The following is a 26,576-nucleotide window of genomic DNA, read 5'->3' as shown; positions in this document are numbered from 1 at the left end:
GCGGCATGCCGCTTTTCCAAAAGGCGTAGGCGGCAAATCAGTCATTTGATTTCCGTTAAGTAGCAGGGGGTTGATTTAAACTGTCTTCAGGCCATCTCGGTGCAATTTACGAAGGTATAATAACGCTCTCACATTTTCAGTAATTAGAAGCTTGACTTTGCCGACTCGCTGTACGTAGAACGTTATCTGTTGGGTCGCTTTTGACCGCGCTGCCAACAGGACCCGCCTGGCCAGTCTGTCTCTCTGACAGCCCAATGTGTCAAACGATACAAACACGTATCTGTATCTGTATCTGTATCTGTATCAATCTGTATCAATATAGCCGGCGTAACACACCAGCTTCGCAGGCACGCGGCGCGGCAGCAGCTGGTTATATTACACATAAGGACCCGATATGAACTCATGTAACTCTAGGTCCCTTTCAAAGAGAGCTCAGACTAATATTGCTATATAGGAGGACACTGGAAATTCACTTCAAATACTTAATTAAACACTTTAAAGTGAATTCTGCCTATAGATATTCAATTTATTGCAAAAAACAATGAGAAATTGAAGATCACTTGCCATTTGTATGAATTTCTTGTTCTATGCATTTCCCTGCCTTCCAGTCTTGGGACAAGCCATTAGCAACAGCTTTAAATTAGTCCCAGGACTAATTTGATTGGACAGCCTTCCGATCCTACAAGTCTCCAGCTACATCATTTTCAGCCACCCAGGTCAACCTTGGAAAATAGCCAGCAGCTGGAACGTGCACACACACAAAGACAAACAAAGAAACTGAAAACAATACGTCCCTTTTTATGGAGCTAAAAAAAAATAAAGCCGTTATATGGAGGTAATATCGACATGGGTACCAAATCGGGGACCAAAGACCTCTGAATTTCTTTAGATTTTTTGCCGACTATCCATTCTAAGAAAATAAAAAGGTATTACTCTACATCGATCGTTCCAAATTTTACCCCCTTTCTTCGTCTTAGCAAACATTCAATGATTAACATTAAGGTTTCCTACCTGGCTAAACTGACATTTTGATCTTTCATTATCTTCTCATTAATGAATTATAAATGAATGGAGTCGTAACGAATATTGATAGATGGTCATGGAAGAATACTAAATGCGATTTTGGACAATATGGATGATGTCATCGGGTTTATTGCCTCTGATGTTTTCTACGAGAAAATACAGCATACCACTGCAATGAAGCTGTTTTTCATGTGCATAATGATAAAAGATACAAACTCACATTCGCACATCTTGATATCTTCTAATCATCTATAGTTATAAGAAAATAATTGATTCATCTATTTAAGAAAATTTTTTTTTCTAATAACTACGCTGCTAATAATTTCGTTCAAAATCACTTAACGATACGCCCCTTGAATACACGGAGAAAGCATGTATACTCGGCCTATGGTTTATGTTAGAAGCCTAAAATAAAGGTGCCAACCAACTTTGTATTCCACAGGCAAAAACTAATCGGTATAAAAACAGCCCATCCCATATTTCACTCAACTTTTCAACACATGTTCCTGAAAGCATCTCCCACATCTATTTATCCACTATTGCAGTCTTCTTTCACTTTCTTTTGAAGTTTTTGTATTTGTTTCATTCCTTGTATGATAAGCATTCACTTATAATTAACTGTTATATCGTATGTTTGCATATGTATTATTCTAAAGTGCGCAATTTAGTCTTCTGCTGTGCATAAGACGCTGCAATGTATTTTAGTGCTCTTGGATTGAATCAATAAACCAATTATTATAATATTTAGCCAATTTACCCAGGTAGGAAACCCTAGAAAAGAATCACGAAATCCTTTTCAGATTCTTGACTTCTTGTCAAGCACATAACATAATCTCCTAGCCTTATCGTAAGTAATTATCAGGAGAAACATTAGCATCCGCACGTCCTGTGAAGTCTATTTACGCACTGCGAAAGACCTGGGGTGAAAACAGCGGCAGCCGGGCGCCCTATCTCTCCATGTTTGGTGATGTGCCAGCGCTAGCGTAATCTCCAAGCAGATCCTACGGTAGCATAAGATAGGATCAAAAGCTGGCAGAGGAGTGAAGCCGGCCTAGGAGTGTGTTTGGCTCCGGCTTCACTCCTCTGCTATCTATATCTAACTATCTTATGTTACCGTAAGGTCTGCTTGGAGATTAGTACCAGCGTGCCGCAGTGCTAAAGCTTATTATATCTATCCATGGTTCAGCTAATAACCTTAGACTGACGCTCATGGTGCACGCTTATATTTGAAAGCTAGTTATCTACTGATGGATAAATATGGTAAGAAGTGTCCATCATTGGTTGTTTTACTGCAAGTTGAACGTTGATTTGCCGGTGAATTGATTGATTGATTTGTCGATTGGTTGACCGATTGGTCAATTGAATGTTGGTTGGCTGGTCGATTGGTTCCTTGATTGATTCGTTGATTGCTTGATTGATTGGTCGATCTTCATCGTCCATATTTGGGCAAAGAGGTACCCTCCTTATCCAGGATTCCAACGGATGAAGAAACTTTTTATCGAATAAAGGAGTGATAACTGTGTAATTTCCACAATACATCTTCACGGTGTGTTTTTGTATGTGAAAGAGCAGAATAAGATTGTAAGAAACGCATTCTAACAAGACTACACTACATCTAATGACTAGTTGTAAAATCATATCAGGATTTTCATGTTGTTCCCTGCTCACCCCCCTCCATCAAGTATTGTCTAAAATGATATTCCCACACCACCCCAGCCCTCTGTTCTGTGCGTGTACGTTGTTATGAAGCCTGACGTGTTCCAGCCGGCAGGTTTGTCATTACGCTCTATGAACGAGACCTGACCCCTGCACCCCGGACCCTACAACAGATTGGGGTGATGACTCCGCTTGGGTAACCTTCCCCGAAAACCAATCTTGACCTTCAGGCATTTGAAGGACACTCGGCCAAGCACGGCCCTGCTTCAGCCTGTCAGAGAGGGATATCCGTATATTGAAGCCTCTACATCTCTGTCTGTAACGAAGTGTAACAGCTGTGTACTTGAAAGGCAAAACATTCTGTTTCAAAAAGATTTTATTCTATGGACAATATAGAACTTAAGTAACAAGACACCATCACGCTAATTGAAAGTCTACTTGAGTTCTGCGAGTTAAGGCTACGGGCATTGAATGGGCGCTGAATGGACAAATAAGGAGATATTGTTGGCCTGCGCCACACCGATCTTTTTATATATCATATGTTTTCTCGTAAAAACAGATTCTGTATAAATATAGCTACTCGTTTTGTTATAACGCATTTGAACTAGGAACGTGTTCTTTTGTGCCCGCAAAAATAGAGTATGTTTTCCCGGTGATTCTTTGCAAAATTTATTATTATTATTATGAAAACATTCTATTTCACAGCTACAAAAATATGTATTCAAGTGGTAGCTTTGGGAAATGAAAAAAATGTATCATGTCTCTTTCCCTTTTTATTGATTAGATGCAAGGCTTTTAATATAAAAGGCAGGGGGTTTCAAAGTCTTCCCGTAGGCAAAAGAGGAAGTATTTCCCTTATCTACCTGATTACTTCTGCTGACATTATTACAAAAGGATATGAATCGGATTAATCAGAAACAGCCCGCGGCAAGAATGGAAGTTATTTGACATTCAGGTTCATTGTGATATGATTGAACTCGATTCCTTATGCATGTATGTTATAGCAATGGTAAATCTTATTCAAAACTAATTATTTCTTCATTAAAGATGAACATACATGATGAACAGAAACGAGGAATGGTTGGCCGTAAGCTGGCATTTTCGACGACAAATCTGAGAAAATTGATGTAACGAACTGTATGATTTTGTGCGCTAAAATCACATAGAACAAACTACTCCTTCTTTACGTTTCGACCGGCCGTGCACTTTAAATTGTAAATCTAATATGCATGATATTAGTTGCTCTTTGCCTCCAAAAGCGCGGAGATAACACTAGAACTGAAAGCAGAACACCAAATCTTTCCGGTATTGCTTAGAAAACGGCGGTCTTCTGTGACGGTCTCACAGCGACATCTTTCAGTTCTTGAAGATATTGCAGCATTGATGTCAGGTTAATCATGACACCAGCTACTTGGTTACCTTTTTATACATTGATCATCGATGTTAGCAAAAGTTTAGTCAAAAGTTTTTTTCGAAGCTTTCTTATCATAAGGAATGTATCAAATGCAAAGTTCAAAAGGACGGAAGCAGAATAGCGCAGCAAAATACTACGATTGAATCAACCGGCCCATGCAATTCTAACATTGGCTGCTAGGGGCCGCTGAGACCACCGAAGAAGGGCCTTACTAATGCCCCACTAAACGGTGTACATAGGAACAAGAGCTATCGTTGATGTATAGTCGATGTTTCTACTTTGGGAAACAGGCCAAAGTGTTAACCAATGCATGCTGTTGTCACCCGTCAAGTCAACCTTGTGTGACCTTCTGCATAGCTTGTTTGTCTTATACTGCCAAAACTCTTATCATTCGAAGATGGCGACAGGATTGTTGACCACCGGAACGGTTGTATTTGTGGTAGGTTGGACGGTGTGGTCTGTGTCAGGCTTGAAAGAGGTGAGATTTTTTATATTCTTAACTATTAAATAAATATTGCAGATCACCGTGGCTTGCTCTCTTGCTTCTCTGCTTTAGACCGTCGGAGTTTGTCTGAAAGTTTCTGGCAGTCGACTTCATTGAATTCAAGGCATTCAAGCCAACCATATCACAAACATTCGTCGGGGGTATTCTGATCATTCTTATTGCTGAAACGTACTAATTGACGTAAAAATGTCATAGTCAACACTTCCTCGCAGTTGGTTTGGAAATATATCGAGTACAAATAGCAAGAACAATATATCTGGCTTCTATTCCGACCAATGAATTCATTGATACATTTACCGACAAAATAGTGTTCATTAATGGTACAATAAGACTTTGAGGTTGAAAAATAGGTTTTTATGTCCCCTTTTCAAGTCGAAGGTTACGCATTTCTGCTCCGCCCACCCTTGTCACAAATATCTTCCTTGATGGTCAATGTTACATGTGGTTTTGATAACATCATTGACTTGGCTTGGGTTTGCTTTGGTTTGAAGTCAAAGTCAAGTTCAAATGCCAAAGTGGGGCAAACAGTGTTCTTTGAGGTAACTGTGACTTCCACCACCAAAATAATGGAATTTGTTTCAAATTTCCGTCAGGAAATTTAAATGTGCAATCCAGTGTTTCTGTGACGTCATGTTATCTAGATAGAACACGTGACTAAGTGACCAGTGGATCATAAGTTGCAGAAAGTCTGTGACACCCCTCGCTTGATACCCCTTGCGAAAGACTCAGAGTCTGGTTCCGTGTCCTGGTTTCCTCTTAGCCTTTGTCCAGGGAGAACGAGTATCCAAGTGAACATGTGCCGTGAAGATTCAGAGGTTGTTAAACTTGGGTGTTTTTTCGGTATCTCCAATGTAGGATTCCTTACACGGGCCTTTAATGTTTTGGCTTTGACACTGTATGTGGTGTACAACAACATAGTGGTGCAGTGTATTCAAAACATGATCAATACTTTAACTGTTCTCTTTTCTCGTTTCCCAAACTGTTGGGTATTCTCGTCTTCTCCACAAAGCCCCCCCCCCCATTAACGTTTAAGACATCTTTAAGTTTAAGAAGTTATTCTTGGCACAGCGTCTTGGCTTTCAATGAAGGTGATGATAGCCAGCCAAGTTCCTTGAGGAGCTGCATGTGTAAACCCAGGTCATTTGGTCCCGTTCTTGACCTTGGCAGAAATAACAGAACCTTAACTTGAATATACTGCCAAGGGTAAGCAATAGACACGCGATGATTTGACTTAGAGTAATGATATGCTGAAGTGAAGAGTTCAGGTACGACATGACGTATTGGGTTGATGTACGCGCGGTCCGTCATAGATCTAATCCGTACGTCTTGTTCTGTTCACAACGTCTTTTATTATTGTGTTTCCCGTTTGCCCAGCTGCCGACGTGGCCTAACGTGCCGGTCCGGATCCCTCACCTGGCCGCCAAACTACAGTGTCTGGACCACGCCATCAACCAAGTATGTAACAGGAGTCTAAAGTATTTGATATATTCAACGATTTTGTTCAAAGCAATGCCATTTGACCACTTCTGGGAAATGAACTATGTTGATGATTTTTCGTTTCTACAAACAGCCCGGCCGGGCCCCGTTTCGGAAAACCCCTGCGCTCATGGCCGGGACACGTCGTTTTGGAAATATGACATTAGCCTATAGCTCCTTATGGAGAGCACAAACTGCATTTCCGGTCAGATTCATTTCATCCATATATATCTTTGACTTTAAAATGAAAATTCCCGTTTCAGTTAGGAACATGCCGACCATTCCCCGGGATGTCCATAGCCCTGGTGAAGGATGGTGTCACGGTCCTTGCCCGAGGTTACGGTTACGCGGATGTGAAGAAGCGCTGGATGGCGACAGACCGGACCATGTTCGGTATAGGATCGGTGTCCAAGTCCTTCACCACCGCTCTCTTCGCCGCCCTGTTCGCGAAGGATTCCAGGTTCGACTTCGGCTCGAAAATCAAGGTACGTGAAGGCATGAAGCGTGTAACTGCAGTTCACTTTTTTCCGCGGGGGGTAATCTATGTATTTGAAAATTGGGCATCTAGTAATGATATGCGTCTGCGGACTGTTGTTTCAAACAGTAATTTTGAAACTGCCACGTCACGTGCACTGTCCGTCGACATGATATTCCAATGAGATGTACCCTGCCTGACAAAAATCAAGATATGATACCCCGCGAATAAAGGTGAACTTGCGTCCCCGAATTTCTAGCGTTAAATCCCTGAACGCAAAAAGATTAGCGGTCACCCAGTACACTGAAAAATCGAACTAGAGCGAGACCAAATTGCATATTAACAGATACAGTCAAACCTGTAATCGAAGTGACGCAGCTTTTACATAAGAACCACCTTAACAATGTGATCATTGACCACATTTTGGTGATCCATAGACTTTTTTTCATTACCACATAACATTCCAGTGGCCGCCTGTCTGCACAGACTATTCTTTTGGTTCCCTGGGTGATCTTTTGAACAGTTTTGACTGTACTTGAAAAGAACCATGCTTCACTGCTTTGCCCGATCTAGGACATTCTTGGACCTGACTTCCGTTTCCGGGACCGGTTTCGGACGGAGGAAATGACGTTGGCGGACCTACTTGCCATGCGCACTGGACTGCGTACCTACATGGAGATGTTTCCGGTCGGACTCAACATGACCAGGGAACAACTGGCACGGTATGACGTCAGCATGCATGGTTCAATGTAAAACGCCGCCTTCCCTTCAATTCCAAGTATCCAGCAACCACTGTGACTGCCTGTGAAGCGTACACATCTTCTTTCAAACCGAAAAGTGAATTTCAGTCAAGAATGTTATTACTACACAGATGTTTGTTTTGTTGGAATTTTAGGCGGCGCCTCAGGATGGAGCCTTTGGCGTAGTACTGCGATCAAACTGAAAATATCACACCTTATCATTCGAAGACTTCCAGTAGGACTGGCTTTATGAGGGGCGGGGGGGGGGCGCTGGTTTGCCAGTTTCAACGTTGGCAAGGAGGAACTCCCTTTCACGGCAAACTACTCTTCTAGGCAAACTCACTTATTCAGGAAACTCCCTTGCTGGCATTAGAGTACCTTATCTAACATTGAAACTAAAGAACCAGCTCCCAACCCACCCCATAGAATACCCATCCCCGCTAGAAGTCTGTGAAGGCAAGGCTAACCTTGCTACCTCTTTTTGCCCTACAGGCACGTCCGGTACTTTGAGGAGACTTACCCCGGCTCCTTCAGGTCTACCTTCACCTATAACAACATGATGTACGTGCTGGCCGGACTCATTGCCGAGAAGATCGGCGGGGAGAGCTTCGAGAAGCTGCTGAGGGACCACATCATCGAGCCGCTGGGGATGGACAGGACGGCGTACTGGAGCGAGGTACGTACGGCCGGTACCGGGTATCTCACTCAAGCTGCCGCACGACTGCGTCGCTATGTCCGAGGTTGTTTTTTTTTAAATCATTATTTGCTTTTAGACAGACGAGAACAATTTATGTGAAATATATGTGATCAGCATAGCATTGGAACCTGGTTATGGTAATGATACTTGGTATGTGGATAGGAGTTGGAGAGGGGGTCAGTGTCGATTTTTGGCCCCCTTGTGTGTAACTGTAAGTATTGCAGCAAAACTATGGTCTTCATACTTTGGTGACAGATACTAGTAGCTTTTGATGCAAGGAAGAAAATCTGTTGGTTTGGGCCCCCTAACATCTTGCACCAGAACTGCAGGGACAATTTTGTATGAATGTTTTTTTCTTCTCTGTTATCGTTCAGGTTCTGAGAGGAGATGTCCGTCTGGAGCGGGTTGCCGTGTCCTACAGGACGTACAAAGGTCCGTCCTGGGCCGTTCCCAGAAGGCCCCGCGTCCCGCCCTTCATGCGCACCAGCTCGCCCCTGCGCTCCTGGTCGGGACACCCCCTCCCACTCCGCAACGTGCCGCACACAAGGTCGCTGGAGCACAATCTGACCGAGTTTGGGTGGGCAAGACATGTCTATCTAAAATCATACAGTAAAATCGTTATACTGGTTTTGGATTATGGATGTCGATTTTAACTTCCATTCTTTATATAATGCTTCGCACAAACGTCTAACGTTATATACTGATGACCTTTGACAGCACTAGTCCAGGCTAGTCCTTATGTTTTAACGAAAAGGACAGAAAACCCGCAATTTGGTGCTCTTTTTCACAATGTTGCTGATAAAAGGCCAGGTGTAGCATTCACTAAACTTATACTTACCTTAAAGTTATGCTATAAGCACTTTCACCGATCCAACTACACATGTGCTGCGACAGGAATTATGGGTAAAAGGTGTAGGCCCCTGAAACATAAAGAAATCACGTCTGGACATTTTATGCAAATAGAACAATGGTCAAGAAGAGGACTGTTTGCAAGTCAGGGGTCTTCACCTTAGACATATTTTCACCATATCGCAGCTCATGCGTACTCGGTACGGTGAACGTACATGTTGTTTGTTGATTTGTGTTTGCAATAGACCCCTTGACTTAGACCTACCCGCCGTTGGAATCCTCTCCAATGCTGTGGACATGGCGAAGTATATGAACTTCCAACTGACACTGGGAAAACTGTTGAACGGAACTGAACTGGTACCCGGGAAGCTGATGCACCTGACCCACAAGCCCCTGACGACCATTGGAGAAAGGGGTGCAAACAACAAGGGCAAGCCAAAATGGCCGACATCGTCAACAACAACAGCCTATGGCATGGGGTGGAGAGTAGGGAATTACAATGGTAATGTGTAGTTTGCATATGGCTGATTTTCAATGTAATAAATAGTAAGAGACCTTCGAAAAGTGATTAGAAATGAGCAACACAACATTCCTTTTCCTGTAGCAAGACAAAAACTCAAACACTCTCAAGCACATAGAAAAGCATTCATGTAGCAAACAGATTCTCATACACGTACTGTTAAAACACGTACCTTTTGACCAAACTGAAGCCCACGGCAAACTTCTTTCAATACTATTGCTTCTTACTGGATAACAGTGATAATTTAGTTGGTGTTTCTTTCTAGGGTACAAACGGCTAGACCACAAGGGTCTCGCCAAGGGGTTCTTCAGCCAGGTTACCCTGTTCCCTGATGCCCAGGTTGGCATTTTTACCTCGATCAACGGGCCATCAGCTGGGAGAGATACCTCAGGGCTTATCAACGAAATCATCCACTATCTGGCTGCAGATACCCTTCTAGGCAAGGAACCACTTTCTCAGAATTTTGATTCAAATACAGTGGATCGAACGTTGTAGGGAGCCTATGGCGCCCCCGTCTATAGGGACTGTGTATTGGCCTATAGGGACTGTATATTGGCCAGTGCAGGTTTTTTCCTGACCACATCATCCACTTTTTGTTTGCGGAAGTTTTGCTAGAAAAACAACAACAACCGCTTTCTCACAAATGTGACTCAGTAAGTAATGGATTGAACGTTTTCAGTAGCTTGTGGCGCCCCCCGTCTCTAAAGGCCTACTTTTTTTCAATTAAGTCACCCTATATGGCCAGCGTAGGCTTTTGTCTGGCCACAATGAATCTTGAAACTAGTTCACGAAATCCGCACTTGCTCTCAATGCTAGCGTTTTTATTTTTCAGGGGAGAGGCACTGGCTCGAAATGAACAACGTCTGTACATACCCAGCACCGTGGGTTCTCCCTGGCGATCGCCGAAGGAATGACACCGCTGATAAACATAACCATGACGACAAAAACCTCGACATAGCAGATGCGTCAATGGGTGCTCCTCTTTCCGACACCTTCATCCGGGACAAGAAAGAATTTGTAGGAAACTACTTCTCCCGCGCGGTAGGAAACTTCACAATAACTTTCAGCCAATCAGAAGACAAGCTGCTCGTGAGGTATGGTTTGATTGGTCGAGGAGTTATTGTCCCTACCATCAAAAGTCACATTGTATACCTCCGCCATACCGACCCGGTTGAGGGCCTGGGTGAAATGCCATTGGCTATCGACAATGCAACTGGTCCTGTGCGCTATGTGGCCTTTCCTCCTTCGTCTAAAAGTAACCCTCTCGTTTTCTTCAGGAATGTTGATGACTATGACCCACCGGCGCCCGAATCTCTGTGGGACTGTCCTTCGGAGTAAATAGTCACGAGTCTGTATATACAGCCACCGAGCTAGTCCTAGTAGCTAGTCCCAGTGTCCTAGCTCTACAGATAAGGATTTTCATGTCTGCTAACGAAAAGCCTACGTTCAGTTCTGAAATTTGTGAATTGCTTTTAACAATTAAAAGAATGTGACAGTGCCCACAAACGTTAAATGGTGCATACAATTAAAGATTATGCAATATCAAACGTTATCTTTGTCTACTTATTTCTTTATACACTAGAAACAGAACATTGCTACATAATGTACGTACAACTGTCATCGCAGCTTAGGGGGAAGAATGAAGGGAGGAAGGATATAAAAGATATGTGAGAAAGGAAGAAAAAGATGACAACAGGGAAAGGAAGGAAGAAAGGTAGGAAGAAATGAATAAACGAGACTGTAAATAAAGGAACCGAAACCAATCAGCGATGTCGCGTTCTTGCAGGTAGGATTCCTGGTATTGAGCCCTCTCGTGATGGTGGAAGATTGTTTACATATGAGGTCATAACCTCCGACTTGCCCAGTAGGGAACCGGGCACCCAGCAAAGCTGTAAGATATGGATACAGCAACAGGCATAGGGGTTACGGACGTGCATGAACCAGTGCCAATTGGGACATGCCCCAGAAACACTGACATTTGGAGAAGGGGTTCGGAATCACTGATCTGACTTAGGGGAACCGCCACGATAACAAATCTAAAGTGCAGCTGGTGGTGAAGTTTGATGAAATTGACCTGACCGGAACAGACAAGTACAAACAGAAGAGACGCCATGTGATAGAAGTGAGAACTGCAGATCTAATGTTCTGGTAGTTATAGTACAGTAAAATTCATCTGCGGCAGAACTAGAGAATCTCTCAGTCTTGTTTTCATCTCTTTATTTTCTCGACGACTCGAAGTTTATTTCAACACTTCTCTTCAATCTCAAACCCTACGCATCAAGTGATACAGATTATACATGTGTATGGAAATCATGACAAAGAGGCCAAGACAAGGGGGGGGGGGGTGCATACAGTACCTTCATCTGACACACCTAAAACTTGAGTGTATTTTGTCATTACGTCTATGAAGGTAATCAGATATCAACGTAATAATATACGCCAAATATGAACTGGATAGGATTTTGGAAACAGTCAGACGTTTCATGTGCATCCACTATCTTTCTCAATGATACTGTAGTCATTTCCAGACTGACTACGCTGGCTATTATACTATAGGGAGAATAATTTGCCAGGGGAGTTTTGCTACCAGAGGAGTTGGCCGGCCGCTCCGGAGGGGAAACATTAATCTTAGGAAGAACTGACTCCCCTAGCTAATATTCCGATTTTTTGGGCCGAATCCTACAATCCCCGTACCCCCGTAGGAAGGCCTGTTGGGGGCTAGTGAAACTGAGAGAGATCTGTTGCAGAGCAGGCTTTATACACTAACCATGAATCGTTTTACATCGTCATTATGAATCAATTCATAGTTAAAGTATAGTCTATTATGTTTTGTTAATCATTATTTTCATTTATTTTCTGCATACAAATACCAGAAGATAATTCTGACGTTTTATTTTGACCCCTGACCTCTCACGTTCAATTTAAGTTGCCTCAGATAATTTAAGTTACTGTTCTGTTTACCAAGTGTATAAGTTTTGTTGATTATGTTCGTTTTTATTGTATATACCTATAAGTGTCGGACTCCAGGAAGAATAGCGGTACCACTTCGGTGGTACCGCTAATGGAGATCCAAATAAAACAAACAAACAAACAAACAAAGTATAAAACCTGCTCTGTAACTACAGATCTTGCTCAGTGTCACTGACGAAACGTAGTGGATGCTACATGAAAAGTCTAATTATTTCCAAGATCACATCCAGCCGCTTGAGTAACGGTTATTTGGCGTGTCTTGTCGTTACTCTGTTCACCACTTCTACCGCTCCGTGACGGCTGCCCATCTGAGCTCGGCGTCACTGGTCCGACCGATGACGCAACACGCCAGCCTCACTCCCGAGTTCCCGTCCACTGGGCTCATCTCATGCCCGCCGTGGCCGAAGTCATCCTCGTTTGCATGTATCTGGGTAGAACAGGTATAGGACACAGATCGTTAGACAATGGCGTCGTGTTGGCATAATGGTTCGGGCGTTTGGCCCAGAACCAAGAGGTCCTGGACAGTCACCGATATTGTACTCTATGGAAAGGCACTTAACACGACTTTCCTCACTCCAGCCAAGTGTTAGAACGGGTCCCTGACTTTTGTTTGGGGGAAAAGCAATTGAAGGAGAGGGATACCTCCAATACCGTTCTGTAGATACAATGAATCGCAACCCACTGCCCTGTTTATTGCTGTTCGTATGTTGAATTGTTAAAATAGCAATCTCAAAGCCAGTGTCAGAAAAAATAGAATAAGTTATCCTATGATTCTATCAACTAAAAATGTAGATGATATTCTCTGCTGAGGGATATGTAAATGCGTATATTTTATGATAAAAATGTCTCCACTGACCACCATGGACCTGCCCAGTATAGAGTAAGGTCCCAACAGGGAGGCGTCCTCCACCTCTAGTAGCATCATCACACGACCTAGCTCGTCACAGTCAAGGTTCCCTAGGTCACCAACTTTCCTGCAGGATGAGGGGTCATATCAATCAATCAATCAATCAATCAATCAATCAATCAATCAATCAACCGATCGACCAATTAATCGAGCATTTTAGAAATTGGACGCAAAAAACAAAAGCAGGGCACCATAGGTCATTATCTTTCCTGCAAGATGACAGCCAATGTTACAATCAATCAATTAAGGAATTAGAACCTAAATTATCCATTGATTCACTTAGTGTCGTGTGGAAATTCCGAGGAAACACTGCCTTTAACCACCAACACTGCCTTTAACCACCAATTCTGCTACTGTATAAGTTCAGGTCCTGACCTTTCTGTTGTGTTGAGTCCGCCATGTGATTTGTTGAAGGGGTCATAGATCGGGCCTGCTGTGTCACAGCCCATGCTGAGGTCACCGTCCGCATGGATGTGGAACCCGTGGACGGGGTCACGTGCGTCGAACCCCACAAGGTCAACCAGTACCTCGATGTTGCCACCGGTCAACTGACGTCATGTGTGAAGAAGGAAAATGAACAGAATGTTCTAACCTTTAACAACGTTTATGTTTACAACTCATTTCTTGATGCGTTGGCTGTATTGCTTTAGCCTGGAGTCCAGCCTCGTTGTCTTTGGTCCGCTCGCGAAGGCCGCTACTTTGTTTTAGAGGGTGGACCAAATCTAACAAGGCCGGACTCCAGGCCAGTAATGCTTCTTCAATCAATGATAACTGGGCAAACTATGGTGTAACGCCAACATGTATTGATAGAGGGCGCTATAGGATTTACCTTTTGCCTGATATCTATGTGACCGTTGATGCCGACCTGGTCCTCTAAGAAGTTGGGCCGCATGTGACAGTGCCCGTACGTGTAGCCGCTTTCTGTGTGAAAATGGATGCAGAATCATATCGATTGATTGAAGACTGAATGTCTTGTCTACAATTATTAGGAAATGATTGATAGACTTCAATGCGTGTATTACTTTGCATGTAAAGTAATGATATGTACGAATGTATAGAATATACTCGAATATGCTGACGACAGCTGTGTGCTGACGACTACGTGAATCAGATTTCAACATATTTGAGGACAAACCTTCACATATCGGACAACACTCGCCCTTCGGGATGACTTGTTCCTCCTCAGGACACGGTAAGAGGTCCCGGTCTACACAGTTACATTCACGGGTCTGAGGGAAAGGATTGGGGGAGAAAATAACAATTAAAAGCTTGTAAACGCGGAAAGAAAGTAGCCATCACGTTACCTACCATCACGTGTCCACAGCGTTTTGGTCAGATAGCTGACGAAGGCCGAGTAACTAGGCCTAAAACTCCGGTAATTCACTTCTTTGAGTTAAAGAACTGGCCTCATTACTTTACTTTAAAATGAAATTGTTTTATACATATCTTTATTACAGCTCTTGGTGGCAAATAAATATGCAGGTGTTGTCACTGTCTGGTGCACCAAATCCATGTGCTTTTGACATACGCTTTGACAGATTAGCGAGACCCGGTGGGCGTCAATCCACCGTCGTGGTGGATATATCGTATAAAGTGCCTTGACCAAGGGCACAAGGTCGGGAAGCGCGAGTACCGACCCCACGACCTATTAGGTTCCAAGTCGATCGCTTTACCCGTTACGCCACACCGACAGTTTTATACACAATACAATATCATGTCACATCAAGGTGCACGTGTCACAACAAGCTTAAGTCCCTCAATAGACAGATTGCATAGCCTGTGCCCATTAAAACTTAGATAAAACAGGAAAATGCAAATCTTCTCATGCACTCTCTCATTGGTCGAACCGTTAATTGCCATTCTCTCATTGGTTGAACAGTTAGTTGTGAGGGACAGTCAGGATCGACCGATTTGCACGAACCTGTATATACTCCAGTCTGGCCTCCTCGCTAGACATTTTCTCCAAGAACTTCCACAGCATGGTGACGTTCTCGCGCAGGCGGATGAACCTGGTCATCTCCACAAAAGCCTCCTCACTCTCGAACTGATGACCAATTACCTCTGAGGGGCAAAAGGGAAATGTGATATTCAATTTTTATCAAATAACTTATGTAAAATATTAGCATGAAAATTCATCTGAGTACATTCCCTTTCTACTAATAATGAGAGATAAAAAATTAAAGATTGAATATTCGACTGAATCACTAACTCTTCTCCAGGTCTGGAAAAGTGACGTCACACTTAAAAGTGACGTGTGACGGGAAGCGATGTAGACTTCCAAGAGCCTTTGACCTAGTGCTGACGTCATACTTCACCTGTGTCAAGTCATATGTCCACGTAGAGTGATTGGGTCAGGGAGACTCAGTGATTCAATCAAAAATTCCCGTAGGTTTGATTTTTAAGTTGGAGAACAGTTTAACCTTTTCCATTATGTAGAGACTGATTTTCTTTCGACTTTACAATGACGAAAATAGAATATAGGGGCAATAAAGCATAGTATATATTCGATCGTCATTTTATAAGAAAGAACAGTCACACTTACTCTAAAATGATGCTGAACAAATTTGTGATTGAAACTTACATCTTCTGATTTTAATTCATAAAAGTATAAGAGGAAAGTTATTTCACTTACGCTCAACCCATGTTCTGTTGTACGTGTTCACTCTGGACCCCTGACCTTGACTCGTTTGAGACGCCGTCAATGCCAAAGGACGCGGATTTGTCAACCGTGCCAACTTGTCCCGCCCTCCTGACTTGTCAACACTCGGGCGGCGGCTGGCTGAGCTAGTCACCGGTAACTTGGTCACTCCTGTTCTGCCTATCAAGCTAGAAACTCGGTGTGTGGTGTCATAGTCTGACCCCCTATGCGAGCTCGGTGAGCTTTGTCCTGATTGGCTGGGATAACTCGAACCTGATTGGCTGGGATACCCGGGCCCTGATTGGCTGTAGCTAGATACAGGGTACGGATAGCCCGGCTGGTTATGCTGATTGGTTGAGTACGAGGTGTATGGCACAGCCTGATTTGCATAACTGGGCATAGGGTTGGAAAGCGGTGGCAGGCGGTTATCCTGCGAGTAGGACGTGTACCGCCGGTAAGGGTAGGAAGGGCCTTTTGTTTGCTGAAAAATAAGAACAATCACAATGGTGAATGGTGCATGCGAAACGCAATGGATTATGGTACGCAAAATGAATGCTTTCCATGAATAAGACCTAACTAAATTGCTCCGACCGTTTCACAGAAACTATTAGCCTGACCCTTACAGTCATTGAAATTGGCCTGCTTCAAAAACTATTGTCCTAGACCAAGGAGGTTAACCTCCTTGCCTAGACAGAACATTAACAGCTGCCGTATAGTGATGTTGTCGTCATTGTTGACAAAACGATGGTACCCCACCTGTTGCTGGTGTTGTCTCTGTTGTTCTTGAAGTTGTTGTTGTTGAGGGTTGCTGCACTGTCTACAACTGAGGCGACATTTCTTCAACATGTACCCAGGGTTGATGTTGCAGTGCCCTCTCTCTGCCCACGATGGGCAGAATCTGCTCTCATCCACACAATCTGCAGAGAACAAAAGCATCACTAGGTGTCGCGATTGAGCTGTATGTTGGTTATTTGTGTCATCACTTTAGTCCAGTCTGCAATTAACAAGGCCAGGGTATCGTTATCTACATTCTGTCAAATTGACTATGATTGCACTGACGGTTTCTTTCGGACTTAGTCGTCTATTCTATTGATATTTCTACTAATGACTGCCACTAATATTTATAGGTCTTTTGTGCTATCAAAAGCCCATATAGCACAACATATATTTCGACAATATATTTCCATCTATGTCTATATCAACATATTTACCTACTAATGATAGTAGTAGCACAGATTATTCGCTCCCCAACAATATCTGGATCTGATAATTTGGTACTTGTTACCCTTGACGCACCACGTCCAAGGTCAAATAAGCACTTCCTGTGGTCTCATACTTCAAAGACGGAGCCTCCACTTGAACCGAGATCAAGGCGAGGCGTTATTTATCGTCACCAGCGATCGCTGATGACATTTGGCCTTGCTATATGAAGGAGGTATGCGGAGAAATGATTTTGGATCGCATGCTGGCATGAACGAAGCTATATTTGATACGATCACAAGTCGTTTAATAGCTTGCCCTTCAGCTTTGATTGATGTTGAATTTGATTTAACTTGGAATTGATAAATTATTCTAAGAGATCCGAAATTGTTCAATTAAAGACGTCAAAATGTGTTACTTAGGGCTAGACGCGAGTAAAATCACAACGAAAAGAGCATGTACCGAAAACAAACCAAGGAAAGTTAAGAAAAAAAAATGGAAATGTATTTAAGAGGGACCTATATCTATTTAATTGTCTTGATATTTTGTCTGAGAGTGGGTCTTGATGAGACCTCGAAATGATTAGATTTGGGGCCCTTTGCGACTTTCTAATGTACTACAGCAAACGTCCGGGTTCGATACCTCGTAACCTGATACCTGATAAGAAAAAAAACAAAAGAAAGAATCTGGAAAGGAAGAAGTCAGACCCAAAGGTAGCCTTATATCAATCCGATATTCAGCTCAGTGGGCCCTATCCAGAACCAAGTTCCAAGTAAATAGGAATCTAAATAGCAATAGGTACCGTGCCAGGTTAACCCAACTTTACACACGTGACAAAGTGGAGAAACATGTGTAATCCGGAATGACATGCCATGAAAACAAACAAGATGGCCGACTGTGGAAGGTCAAGAAACGTCAGGTTCAGGTCAATGTGAGGGTGAGTTCACGTGTCAATAGGTCTGGTTCGGGTCAATGTGAGGGCGAGTGCACATGTCGTCAATCGTTGGTTTTGTGCATCAGGTGTAGATGGCATGTACCTCACGTTCACAACGTTTACACTGCAGTTTATGGGTCATTTCTTATTTCTCGCCCGTTGAAAGACAGCTTGGTTGAGTCTCTATGGTCTCGCAAAATATCGGTATCTAAATGATGTTCAGTTTGAATCATTCCAGAAGGATTTTGTTGCTTCCATTACAAGTTCATTCATTCATCCATTCTTAATTCATCCATTCATTTATACAATCAATCAATCAATCAATCAATCATTTATTCCTTCAAAATGGCACTGCATGGGTGATTGAACAATTTGGCTAAAACAATAATCAAATGGCGTTCTTTGCGGACACAGCTTTGACCAATTCAAAACAGTTAACTTGTGATGGCCGTTTTATGTCAAGCAGAAAGAGGCCAGGTCAGTAACTAATAGGTAACCGTGCGTTTTACCACTGGTCCCAGCGGTCTTAAACAAGAAACAAAATTGTTACCAGCAGTCCATTCCTAACCTCTTGACCCCATTTTCCTTCATTTGACCTTGAAGGAGGTATATGTCCTTATTTTGGTCATTCTACCAATTAGAAAAGCCATTAAAATTGTATATTAATCCACCATAGTATCACTATAGTCTATATGCACGTCACTGTTGGTCTGGTAATTCTGATATGTGCAAATTCCAGCAATTCCCATATGTTTTATGACCTCATCTCCACTCCATGACCTTGCAATAGAGGTCAAGTTCAGACAAAATGTCGGGGGTGTGAGGTCAACAGGCCAGACGACATGACAGGATGTGATTTATCGTCTGAGATGACCTTGAAGCTGAGGTCACGGTCATAGGATAAAAACATTTACTATAAACGGTTTTACTGATGCGCGACCAACAGTAATTTACACTCCTCTGCAATATGTATCTAAAACACGAACCTCTGAAGCTATTTTTAATGAGCATAAGTAAAATCAAACTCGAAAAATACGATCGGTCTTTTATTCCAATTCTACGTCGCAATGACAAAATTGTGCAAGGGTTGAGAACCCATAACCCAGAGTCAATCGGTTTTAACCAGTAGCAGGTGGCATCACGGAATAGTTCTATTTGTTTGAATAGTGCACCGAACACTGAATTCCAGATCCTGTTGAGCCAAAGTAAAACAGATCCTACACGTGCTAGTCGTGAACTCCATGTTTCCTTCAGACATCGTATTTTATACAGAATTTGATACACGTTGGCTTTTGCCATCGTGCAGCCATGCAACTGTTAAAGAAAGTAAGAACACGAAGAAATTGATCCCTAGTCATAATAGTCCTGATGCGTTCTCCTCGAAAGTTTGACCTAGAGCTGATCTGGAAGGTGCACCATGTCGAAAATGCGACAGATGAAATGGTTGCATGCTGTGGACATTTCAACCAGGCCCAGGCAGATGCCACAGGTAGATCAAAACCGTGCTAATTGAGAGTACATTACCACACTGGGTGACTGATGCTGTGGGTTGTATTACCTATGGCCTTGCTGTCCTCACTTGAACTATAAACGTAAATACTATATTTTTTCTCTTTCTTAAGGTCAGGATGTAATAGAAAAGGAACCGTTCAGATATGGCTAAAGGTACATTTTTGTCTTTCGCCCCCAATGTTTACATTAGACAGAGCTGCATATGTATGAAGGCCAATAAGTGATTAGGGGGACAGAACTAACTAGTTAGAGTCATTATCACAAGCTTTACAATAACTGATTTTTTACCATTCTTGCATCAATCATTCCAAAATATGAAAATGATTAGCAAATCTATTCAAATCATTTGAAAGTTAGGTCGAGTTTAGGGTCTGAATTCTCCAGAACTGTTGCCACTATCAAGCATCCGAAGCAATAGACCATCGGGATTTGAGCCTGCATGCATGGGAGCCAATTTCAGAAGCATCGTTACTATTCTGTGCACAGTTGAACCCAGCGTTGAGTCCTAAAAGCTATATCAGAGGGAATGTGTACCAAACACATTCCCTCTGATATAGCTATTAGGGCTCTTTTAGATGATACCATCAGCATCACTACATCATCAAGTTCTGTCACAATGGCTATGTATAGATAGGCTAAACAATTTAGCAAACATCATCGTATCAACAGCACGCAGTGTGGCCGTGGAATTCTGTGTAATATCAATTTGGCATATCGTGATTATATCTTTTCACTTCGTCCCATGGTATGTCTGGGCTAACACGAGCCAGACACTAGTGTGAAAGGTGGCTAAGTGCCATTTCTGATCTTCTATCCCCCGTCGACGCGTCCCTTTTCGAATATCAATTACAGGCTTAAAAGCTTTCCCACAGACCACCTACATGTTACAACAATAAGGCATATCCAGTGCGCGCTTTCCGGATATCCAACTGGGTAACTTTGAGCATCGCTCCACTACCAGTGAGATTAGAATTAGTTCCCAAAGTCTAGAAATTGGTGACATGTGAAACTACCTGTGTTGGCAGAGAGGATTTTGTAAATACTGCCCCTCTAATGCGCTAGTGAGAAACGAATGTCATTTCATTTCCAGTTGTTCATCTTATATGTTAAAAGAAATCAATTTTTACCAACGTTTCCGAAGTACATTTCTTATTTTCCCACTATTCCTGACCATCAGAAAACCATTCTATCAAAATCAAGGTACCCATTTCTGATAGAGTCAGTGAAAAAATGTGTCTCCCACTGCCTACCAAAAAGAAGTCAAATCTACCGAAACTAGTTTGATGTATATCTTTGAATACAGTTTACTGTAAGGTTATTCTTTAATGTCATTGTGTCATGTCTATGTTACATAGCCTTCGGTCAAGTATTTGCAATAAGCCTAACGTTACTAGTATTACATGTACATGTACTAGAACTGCTAGTTAATGTGTTGTGCAAGAAAACGGCCAAAGTTAGGGCAAGCTTAATAGCATAGTTCCCTAAACGGTCTGGCATGTGATAGAGTCATTGGCACCGTGACACCACTCAGCAGGGGTTATCCGGGTCCTTCGCGACAAAGCATGTCGGGAGGTGATCGCAAGGCTTCATGGTCATAAATCTTTCACTGCGTTTACTTGACACTCTGCTAAACGGATCACGTAGGTTCTTTAATCGCCCTATCCTGGAGGCTTTATTTGTCAGGTTTTCACTTTTGATGTTCCTCAGTCTTTGTCTATTTTCCAGCACCAGAAAGTTCAGATGTCAAAAAGGAAGAACTATTTGTAATATGGGGATATTTATTACTGGGAAATTGTTGCCCTCCGAGCAGAGATTAGACGTCTTTTCTTGCGTTTTGTTGTTGTTGGGATTTCTGGTTTGTTTTCCTTGGTTGGACAAAAGAAACTGACTAGTAGAAAGTCCCACAAAAACACCTTAAAAGGACGTCAAAAAGGAACCGGATCCGCGGTCCGAACATGGATAGTCGGAAAAATGCATATTGCTGAAAGCGTTGAACAGGTCACGACCCTACTTACAGGGTAAATTCCTCAAAGCACTTGGAACAGGTTCCTCAGTCAGGATTATGGTGAAAACCTGGAAATCTCGTTGCCTTGTCTGTCGTAATCTCTCAGGTCATGACAAACCGAATATCTTGCCGTTACCTGGTGTAAATTTTGCCGTACCCTTTCCTACCACCCATCGGTCTTTCTACATCAAATTGTTTCACAGGCCTTGGCTGTAAGATGGACCTACATACCCATGTAATTTATACACAATGATTTTGTATTTTCTTCATCATACGAACAATAAAGATCATGCACCTACCGGTACAGAAAATTCAGGTACAGGTATCGGGTCGAGCTGGCGCTAATAGTGTGTAAACTTGTGAATGGGTGATACTCAAAACAATGGTCCATTTCGCTACAAAGGACTTCTTTGATGGAGCATCTAACGTCCACTGGCGTTTTAAAATCCTATCTTCGTGTAAATAACACTTACTGCCTCTGTTTTTTTTTAAAGTTTGACTGTAGAAATGTGGTACAATTCCCCTCTACTTTGGTCTTGCTATTTGCTACGACATGTAAATCCCGTAAAACGTGAGGGCCTGCCGGTAAAATCTGTTCTTTTTCTAATCGGTCCAAAATCCGGTCCTCTGACGGGGGGCACCATAGACTTCCTGCAACTTATGATCCGCTGCTCATCGAGTCACGTGTTCTATCTGCACAGCGTGGCGTCACAGATGGAATACATCGCTCATTCCTTGAAGTTGAACCCGAAACCCTCTGATCCTATACAGGGCACCACGTCACACCACGATCTAAACGCTCCATTTACAAGACTGCACCACCTGCCGCTAGCATGACAAGGATAAGATCAGAACACCAACAGCCAGGATTCGAACCCCAATCCCCTAATACTACACAGGACATCGCATAAACGTTCCATTTACAGGACGTTAACCCCTGCCGGTTGCGTGACAAAATATATGAGATCAGAACGTCAACAGGTAAGCCATGATAGGTTCGAACCCTCAACCCACTGATCCTCCACAGGACACCACGTCACACCACGACGTAAACGTTCTATTACAAGAGCCAACCCTTAACGTTAGAGTGACTAACATAGAACATCCTTAGCTCAAGGTCAGGATTCGAGCCCTCAATCCCTTGATCCTATACGACGTAAACATTCTATGCAACTTGGCCAGTATGGAAAATATGAGACCCAGTGTCAGAAGCTTCGAGCATTAGAATTCGAACTCGCACCCCACTGATCCTAGACAGCACCTACGTGTCCACCACCTAACTTCACGTTCTTTTTAAACCCCTGTCGTTAGCGTGACAAATAGGAGATCAGAATCACCAACAGCTAAGCCATGATTCGAACCTCCCAACCCCCTGCTCTTATGCGGTACACCATACCACACCGCGCTGTAATACTCCAGACGTGTGTTTGTCTTTCCACGCACAAGACCTGCTGACCTTTTCGTCACCTATTACAACTTTCGTCTCACCCCTGCGACCTGCGGCTAAAACCTGTTGGAGATCATTGACCCCAATACACTTCAAACGGCGGGTAGAATTACTGACCTGAAATGTGTGTCTTATCGAATCAGCTGTTTGATGAATAAGCATAAACTGGAGGTGATAACGCTATGAGAAAACAATGCTAGTAGACGTGAATTTACACTTGCAGTAATCGTTCTGAGCAACCACATGGTAACTTCCTGTATCTCTAAACGAGAGACATATGACTGGTAGTGTTAGTGGCCGCGAGCATGGTACGTCTAAATGAGACCACTGAATGGACTACTGGCGCCTGGTTTGAGTTAGACAGTGGCAGTGTTTCACTCTGAAAATTGGCTTTAGTTTTAGAAAAACAAGAACGCTTCTAAGATATATGTCACTTTGTATTACTCCAAACAGGTCATAACATTTTTTACGTCTATGCCATTAGAAATCAGCAAATCTTAAGATAGTTTGAATGGCATATCTTCCAAAAGGTTTGTATGTATTTTCTGTGTTGCTAGGAAATGGCCGTATTTGAATCACATCAGAGTGAACTTGGAAGATGGTAGGAGTAAATGCTTATTCACTCGTTTCCTTGCTCACACACTTCATTCACGCGCTCACTTGCTCAATCCCTCGTTGCTCGCTGTCACTCACTCAAATTGTAACAGTTGCTTTTTTAAACTTCATGCATATATCTAATGTTTACAGTTTCTTGCAATTTGTTTCTTAATGTAACTAGTTATCTATATATGTGGGGTTTTTTTCGGAATTTCATGCACTAAACGTAAGTTTCTCGTCTAAGTACCCTTACCCATAACCTTCTAAAAACGTAGGAAAAAAACTGACATTTCCACTTTAATTCAGACCGGCTCTCAGTTCGCCCGAACCTTCTCAGTGAATACACGTCAGTCTATGTATTACCACCGAGGTACTCTCTGTCAAACGTCATCTTATCAAAATCTAATTTGCAAACCTGCGGGAACAGATTATGTTATTAACATTGGCAGACGGTCATGCTGCGGCAGCAGAAGTTCTTGGCAACAGATGAAAACAAAATTTAAAGTGTTCCCTAACTGGTGACTTGTCATGATCTTGCTCACTGTTGCAATTCTTTTACATATCCATCAGAACCGGATGGGCATCGCGGAGACAATTCATAGTATCCCAGGTCTCAAGCGGGTGTCTGGAAATCAGCCGGGGCCAACAGAGAATTTGTTCGGCAGCCAAGGCTAGTCTTCCCGAGGACCTTTAAGAGATAAGCACTTCGGGGGAGGAGTCATGCAGGGAGAGAGTTTGCCGGTGTTCTGCGAGTTTTGTTCCGGCCCTAAGAATTGGTCCAAGCAGGCCATAGCTAGCCTGGTAGTATCACTGGACCGAGGTCAAATTTCGCCAGGAAATTTCGCCAATTTGTGTCAGATGAGCGGTACATTTGTGTCAGATGAGCGGTACATTTGCGTCAGATGAGCGGTTTACTGGCCGGCCATGAAAATTGCAGTGATGCCGCTGAATCAGAAACCAATGTTTTTTTGCAGTGATAAAAAGATGGCGAATTTCTCCACTTTGTGAATGCCCGGCCTGGTTTAGTGACATGCCAGCTTTAGATAGGGCTCCGTAGACCCTTCTAAATAAGTTAGTCTAAGTATCCCATTGCATGATTGGAAATACAAAGCACTATTGGTAGCTCAACGGGCAAACAACGCCTATTCTGACAGTTCATGTGCTAGATAAATCAAAATTTGACAAAGGCCGTCAGATTGGCTTGAATAACCTTCAAGCACATACGAGGCGTTGGCCTTCTTTTGTTCGTCCTTTGGCGGCGTATTGTACGTCTTTCAAATCGTAACATAAGAAGAGGAGTCCAATGAACAAAAAGCATAACTTGAAATGTAGCAAAGAAGAAAAGCGAGAAGCTGAGGCCACACATGTGTTTAGAGATTAGGTTATTTGTTGTTTGAACCTTATTTCTGATCCAAAGAAGACTTTTGGTGGAGTCAGTGATCGGTGTGTACTGTGACATCTTAAACTTACCCGGATGGTGTCCCTATAAACCAGCTTCATGGGGACGCTGTGTGTAGGACAGTTTCTTGGACTGACAATACTGACAAATCAGCCGTGGCGGATCGCAATGTTACGAGAAACAACTGTGTAGTAGTCTAGCAGAGACGGCCAAGGTCGCAGACAGAGAGGATAACGGACGCACACGTGGGATAGATGTCTGAGAACATCTAATACAGTCATGAACCGTAATGAAGGGGGGGGGGTACAAGTTTAGTCCCGTTTGGGACCATATTCTTCTCACTGCAGCGCCACCTAGCACCGGGAAGTAGAACTATCTAGTCATTGTTACTCTAACGAATGTAGCTTAAAGCTAACTTAGGCTCTGCAACAGGACTTTATCATCGATCCCTGACAAGATGTTTACCTGGATTTGTGGCATCTATACCATATATAAACGAGGACATTCAAAACCCAAATAGCGACACTTCAATGGTTCTGATTATCGCTAAGATTTACACCTAGTATCAAGCATGTAACGAACCCCGGCTATATGCTGTACCGTGTAATCTTTTAACAAAAGTTGTAGTCAAAACATTGGCAAAGGATCAACACATCACACTCATTTGTGGCCCGTGTCCTGCTGTATTGTCTCGGATACAAATTGCAGATGACCCTGTCCCTGATGGAGATTTCCAGAAGTAATAACTACGTCCCAAAGTTCATCACGGTTAATTTGCTATATCACAAGCCTCAACAGTGACGTATTATCCAATTTTGGATTAATCTAACATCAAATGCGTCCGTTCTTTCACGCGATAAAAATCCCTCAGAGAGGATATACTACGTATACTTAAAACGTATCGCTAGTTCACCCTTATCCGTATGGAATGACGTTGTTTTAGGAACAGGCTATGTAGGGTACCGAGTCGACGTCAAAATGCAAGATTTTTTCCACAATTTTATACATTAGATATATTTCTTTGAAACCACCGTCCATCGATTTTATATCCCTAAATATCCTGCTTCTAAAACCAACGGATATATGCCACGGATAAACGATCACGAATGAACATACTGTGAGATACAAACAAAGAGATCGTTGCGTTTGCAATTGCATCACTACAAGTATAGCTGTTATCATATATTGCTGATTAAAGGTAGCAATAATCAGTTAATACACACGCATCACATCGTCACACATTGTTTTCTGTAAGTACTGAATTTTTAAGTGTGAAGCCAATTTTCGTTTTCCGACGACTATCTGATTGTTGTTGATCTGATGCCAATCATTGTCGTTCTGATTCCAATCATTGTTGATCTGATGCCAATCATTGTTTGGTTAAGTTGTGTTTTTTTCTTTCCTTTGTTAACCTATAATCAAACCTTGTTTTAAGTGATGGTCTAACGGACCAGGTTTTCTATGAGATAAGAAACACATGCTTGTTTTAAACCAGCCCTCCCAACTGTTACGGATGAGATACTAGCTAAGGATACACTATCATTGTAGACACTGAGGCAGGGGAGATTGAGCTGATATACACATACTTCACTCTCCGTCGCGGTATTTCACA

General features: G+C 42.7%; 2 protein-coding genes across 2 annotated transcripts in view; one reads left to right on the top strand and one right to left on the bottom strand.

Moving 5' to 3' along the window:
* The first annotated feature begins 4,431 nt into the window (after positions 1–4,431).
* Positions 4,432–10,902, top strand: LOC118411282. Its single transcript, XM_035813460.1, has 9 exons — positions 4,432–4,571; positions 5,973–6,053; positions 6,338–6,559; positions 7,123–7,271; positions 7,782–7,965; positions 8,361–8,563; positions 9,081–9,337; positions 9,621–9,794; positions 10,188–10,902. Exons 1-9 carry the CDS (start codon positions 4,491–4,493, stop codon positions 10,691–10,693), a joined length of 1,857 nt encoding a protein of 618 aa, XP_035669353.1. The 5' UTR covers positions 4,432–4,490; the 3' UTR covers positions 10,694–10,902.
* A 303-nt stretch (positions 10,903–11,205) lies between these two features.
* The window catches only part of LOC118411283, a 16,836-nt gene continuing 1,465 nt past the window's right edge, over positions 11,206–26,576 (bottom strand). Inside the window, exons 2-9 of the mRNA XM_035813461.1 lie at positions 16,627–16,787; positions 15,865–16,351; positions 15,154–15,293; positions 14,368–14,461; positions 14,062–14,153; positions 13,608–13,780; positions 13,182–13,299; positions 11,206–12,752 (exon numbers count right to left, since the gene is read on the bottom strand). Of these exons, the coding sequence (XP_035669354.1) occupies positions 12,609–12,752; positions 13,182–13,299; positions 13,608–13,780; positions 14,062–14,153; positions 14,368–14,461; positions 15,154–15,293; positions 15,865–16,351; positions 16,627–16,787 (1,409 nt within the window). The 3' untranslated portion in view covers positions 11,206–12,608. The remainder of the gene's footprint in view (positions 12,753–13,181; positions 13,300–13,607; positions 13,781–14,061; positions 14,154–14,367; positions 14,462–15,153; positions 15,294–15,864; positions 16,352–16,626; positions 16,788–26,576) is intronic.

The sequence above is a fragment of the Branchiostoma floridae genome, chromosome 3 (genome assembly GCF_000003815.2).
Source record: "Branchiostoma floridae strain S238N-H82 chromosome 3, Bfl_VNyyK, whole genome shotgun sequence".
Lineage (NCBI taxonomy): Eukaryota > Metazoa > Chordata > Leptocardii > Amphioxiformes > Branchiostomatidae > Branchiostoma > Branchiostoma floridae.
Note: the sequence above shows the minus strand (reverse complement) of the source record. Positions and strands in the feature narration are given on the sequence as shown.

What these genes read in the sequence shown, in the direction of transcription:
- LOC118411282 (XM_035813460.1), top strand. Translation starts at nt 4,491, where the DNA reads ATGGCGACAGGATTGTTGACCACCGGAACGGTTGTATTTGTGGTAGGT. An exon ending in ACTTCGGCTCGAAAATCAAG is followed by an intron (nt 6,560 to 7,122) that starts GTACGTGAAGGC and finishes TGCCCGATCTAG; the next exon opens with GACATTCTTGGACCTGACTT. An exon ending in GAGAGTAGGGAATTACAATG is followed by an intron (nt 9,338 to 9,620) that starts GTAATGTGTAGT and finishes GTTTCTTTCTAG; the next exon opens with GGTACAAACGGCTAGACCAC.